The 4555-nt window shown below is 34.9% G+C and overlaps 1 protein-coding gene across 2 annotated transcripts; it reads left to right on the top strand.

The window, feature by feature from the left end:
* Positions 1-390: 390 nt before the first annotated feature.
* Positions 391-2062, top strand: LOC108831220 (transcription initiation factor IIF subunit beta). Of its 2 annotated transcripts, none has more exons than XM_056997080.1 (5): positions 391-710; positions 1031-1142; positions 1234-1364; positions 1453-1527; positions 1627-2062. In XM_056997080.1, the coding sequence occupies exons 1-5, from the start codon at positions 501-503 to the stop codon at positions 1900-1902; spliced, it is 804 nt and encodes a 267-aa protein (XP_056853060.1). In that variant the 5' UTR covers positions 391-500; the 3' UTR covers positions 1903-2062. The 2 variants fall into 2 exon arrangements, with proteins under 2 accessions (XP_056853060.1, XP_018460283.1); XM_018604781.2 differs by having other exon boundaries at positions 393-710; positions 1630-2062.
* The last annotated feature ends 2493 nt before the right edge of the window (positions 2063-4555 follow it).

Genomic DNA, 4555 nt, shown 5'->3' on the forward strand with positions numbered 1-4555 from the left:
TATTTTACACGGGTCGGGTGTTTTTTCGGGTCGGTATCGGGTCGGGTCGTCGGGTCTGGATTATATGCCCAGGGCTAACATAGACACGACACATCCATGCATCATGCATTCATGCATGTTGTACAAACCAGTTATCGTAAAAATATACCCAGAACCTCGAATACGTCGATTGTTTAATCCCATCTCAACCAAGGGCCTTAGCCCAATGGGAGACTATATGGTTTTTGATCCACGAAGTTGGTAGGAGAAAGAGACGGTCTTACGAAAAGGCTTTTTGCAAATTCTGGACACCGTAAATGGGCCTAAGAAAGGCCCAATGAGTTCAGTAACGGGTATTCCCTTTTGTCTTTTCACCACCGCGTCATCGTTTCTTAGGGTTAATAGTCAAAACCCGAAGAAAGACACATAAACAAAAGAAACCGAAACAGAGAGTTTAGGATCAGAAGAAGTGTCTGCGAGAGCGAGAAAGAGGAACAAAGATTTTGATTTTTGAGAAAACGATGGAAGACGATGGAAGAGACGCTCATCAACTCGATTTGGAAAACGCAGATCGACATGTTTGGTTGATGAAGAGTCCTGTTGTTGTCTCCAAGACCTGGGAGAAGCTCACTCCCCCTTCTTCATCCTCGTTTTCTTCGTATTCTTCCCCTGGACTCACCAGTTTGGCCAAGGTTGTTGAATCCGTTAATCCTCTACAGCCCGAGCCCGAGGTATTGGCTTACAATCTTCAGTTTCGATTCTCAAAAGCTCTCAACTTTCATGGTTTCGAACAAACCCTAGATTTGTTGAATTGAGTAAAACACTTTACTTGAGTTATGTAGCATCCTTTGAAACTTTACTACCGATTTGGTCTGAAAAAAAAAGACACTTGTTGAGTGGTGTTCTTTTCAATGTATTGATGGTTTGGGTTTTTCGATTTGTAGCGTCCTTAAAGTTTGATCTTTACTACCGATTTGGTCTGAAAAAGACACTTGTTGAGTGGTGTTCTTTTCAATGTATTGATGTTTCTTTGTAAATGGTGTTTTATCAGTTCAACATGGAGATGGTGGGTGCTGAGTATGGGAACATGCCAAAGAGCTACTCTTTGAACATGTTTAAAGACTTTGTTCCAATGTCTGTCTTATCCGCTGTCGATCTCGAAGGTGAGGACGGAGGTGTATTCACTTGTCTGATTGATTAGGTTATAAACCATCATCTGATACCTTTTCCTTCTTTGTCTATGACCTTAAATAGAGAATCCAGCTGCTGAAGGAACGATAGAACAAAAATTCGACATGAAGCCACAGGGAGAAGACATTGAAGAGTATGCAAGGCTTTGTCGAGAGAGAACAAGCAGATCCATGGTTAAGAACCGACAGATCCAGGTGTTTTGTTCTCCTTACTCTTGGCCTGGCCTCTCCTTTACCTGTTAGCTAATCAGATAAAGCTGCTTGTATTGTTGTAAACTAAAAGGTTATTGATAATGACCGTGGAGTACATATGAGGTTTTTGCCTGGATTGCCTAATTTGCTTTCCTCCAATTCAAGGGTAATATTATTATTATTATTATTATTATGCATATATCTAGTAATTAGGCAAAGATTCAAGTTCTTTATCAGTTGTTTTGTGTGTTGGTGTATGAATTAGCAGGAAAAGAGGAAAGCTGTCCCAGTCAAGCAAACAGATGTGAAGAGGACGAGGAGAGATCGTGGTGAGCTCGAAGGCATAATGTTCAACCTATTCGAAGGACAACCAAACTGGACCTTGAAGCAGCTAGTACAGAAGACTGACCAACCAGCGCAGTTTTTGAAAGAGATACTAAACGAGCTTTGCGTTTACAATAAGCGAGGATCGAACCAAGGGACTTATGAGCTTAAGCCAGAATACAAGAAAGCTGGTGAAGATGATACAGGTGGACAGTAAAAAAAACAATCGCATGTGTAGCAAACATCTATGTACTACTACATGTGCCAAGTCATTTTAGCGAGAGGAGTTCTATTTTAATTTTTACTAGTTAAGCCAAAATAGTCAAATTATGAAATTTTAGTGTTTCTTAACACTTATTAATCATTCTTTTATAAAATCTTACTCCAAATTAAAAAAAAATGGCTTTAACTCACAGTTGTCGTTTGAAGATTCATGTCGAATGGTTATACTTATACATGATGTACTATACAGAAAACGGTTTTGGTTACTCTTTATTGCAGTGAAGATTTTTTTGTAATATTTTTCTATTATTTTGTATAATAATTGATGATAATTATATTTTCGGGAAACCAAAACCGAAATCATCTGGTAAAGAATTATTTATTAAACCTTTAATCAAATTAAAATCTAGATCATATTCACAAATGAGTGTTTGTTTAAAACGACAAACTACAAAATAACGTGGCCGTCTGGTTGGATATAAACATATAACGAACATGAAGTCTTGTCTAAAGAGAGGAGACGTCAATGTGTGTCTTCCACTGCTTGGACATAAGCGGGACTAATCGTTTATGAAAACGACGTGAAAGCTTCTTGATTTTCTTGTATGATCTCTCTCGCTGAAGATTCCAAGTTGTTGACATTTGAACCGTAGAATGGGATCATCAACATTAATGACAGAGACAAGATTATCAATGGCAATGTACTTCCCTTTTCTTTTTCTTTTTTTGTTTGTGGCAGACACACTAATCGTCGTGTTTACGTTTTTATTTCTCCTTCTATCGTTACACTTTTTCAAATTTTCGATCACTTGAGTGTTGAATAAACAACACGTTTGATTAAATTGTGTTTGTTTCGTTATTGCAGGTCTTGCGATTTGAAACTTGCGCCTTATGACCAGATGTTATTCTCTCGCTGTCGTAAGTGTATGCGATCTGTCCAGATCACGATTTTTTTTATTTTTTGTCCTAACTTTTTAAACGACTTAAAATTACGACTTGCGACTAATTACGTAATTTATACGACATCTAAATAAACAACAATCTACGATTTGGGACTTGATCACGTGATCAATTATATGACAGTAAAACGAATAACAACCTGCTATTTGTGATCTATGATTGATCGCAAGTCACAGTCACAAGTCACTGGGAACGAACATGATCAATACAAAGAGAGAAGCTCGCATCTGATCATCTGATGATGGCCGATAGTCTTTTCTTGGGTAAAAATGTAAAGAAGGTTGTCTTGGTTATTAAAAGACTTTAAATTTTCTTACCGTTTAGAGATTAGATTGTCTACTCGCTTTCAGGATTATTAAGACGTTTTGGAAAAACATAGATACATGACATAAACCTAAATATAATAGAACTTGGAATTAAACTTGATCAAAGATAATTCCAGCCATCGTAGTTTTTAACGATTCAAATTCACTGCTACTTTTTTTTTTGACTAAGTCACTGCTACTTTTACAAAAGTCGTTTTCAATCATTAAAAGAAACAATTTGGTTGGATCTATATGTTAATATTGCATTACAGCCTATATTATGGGACGAAAACAGTGAAAAACATGCAAATTAATGAATTATCATTGGTACTTTTAATTGTTAGCAAAATCAACAGTGAAAAAGCATGCAAATTAATGAATTATCCTTTTACAATGAATAAGTTTGTTAGCATAAGCTTATGATGACAAATGTTGGAAAGACGTAAGTCTGTTATCTTATTATTTTTTGACCAAGCCACATACGTGAACGAGGAAAACTACAAATGAAGACTTGTAAAAAAAATGAACGGATTTTGTGATCAAGTGATAATCGACCTGTATGGGATGCAAACACATTTTAAGTTTGATTCTCCTGTCATGTGAAACTAAGTCATATTGTTATATTCACATAACGCAGATATGAGTCCATACTTAAGACCCATTTAAACATCTTCGAAAAAGAGTTCATCCACGCACTTGCAATTTTTTCTGAATTCAATTAGATTAAAAAAAATTTCAGAAAAAAGACATGCTGAAAGAAATTGTAAATCTTGCTTTTATTACAGCTAGAATCTTTATACACTAAATAAACTATACGAATGTTTTCTTTGCATCTATCTTTTTTGTTTTCGTTATATGAATACACAATGGAATTTAAGAAAATATTTACAAAAAAATAAAATAAAATAGTTACATGATTTTAAAACTTATGAGAAGTTAGTTAAAGGTGAGCTGTTGCTCAAAAAAAAAGTGAAAGGTGAGTTAATTGGACAGGAAAAATATCTATCCTATTAAAAGTGAAATGCAAATGAGAAATAACCTTTATTTTTTTTATCATTATTTACCAACTTGTGCCACTCATTATTAACTGTAAAATAATATCAGTAAAGCCTTCGTTAAAAGATCTATCGAAGCCCATTAACAGTATAATGATGAACTATAATTATATGAGCCAATGTATTTTTTGTTAGCCGATGTGTACTCAGTCATATCATATAGTTATGAAACGTATTACAAAGCTTTGTAATCTGAATCTATCCTATTAAAAATGAAGTGCAAATGAGAAATAACCCTTATTTTTTATTATTATTTACCAACTTGTGCCACTCATTATTAACTGTAAAATAATATCAGTAAAGCCTTCGTTAAAAGATCTATCGAAGC

This window comes from Raphanus sativus, unplaced genomic scaffold (genome assembly GCF_000801105.2).
Source record: "Raphanus sativus cultivar WK10039 unplaced genomic scaffold, ASM80110v3 Scaffold0494, whole genome shotgun sequence".
NCBI lineage: Eukaryota > Viridiplantae > Streptophyta > Magnoliopsida > Brassicales > Brassicaceae > Raphanus > Raphanus sativus.

Bases quoted from the DNA above. Each gene is read 5' to 3' on its own strand.
- LOC108831220 (XM_056997080.1), top strand. From the start codon at position 501: ATGGAAGACGATGGAAGAGACGCTCATCAACTCGATTTGGAAAACGCA. The intron at 711-1,030 runs GTATTGGCTTAC...GTGTTTTATCAG, and splicing joins CTCTACAGCCCGAGCCCGAG to TTCAACATGGAGATGGTGGG. The intron at 1,528-1,626 runs GTAATATTATTA...TGTATGAATTAG, and splicing joins TGCTTTCCTCCAATTCAAGG to CAGGAAAAGAGGAAAGCTGT.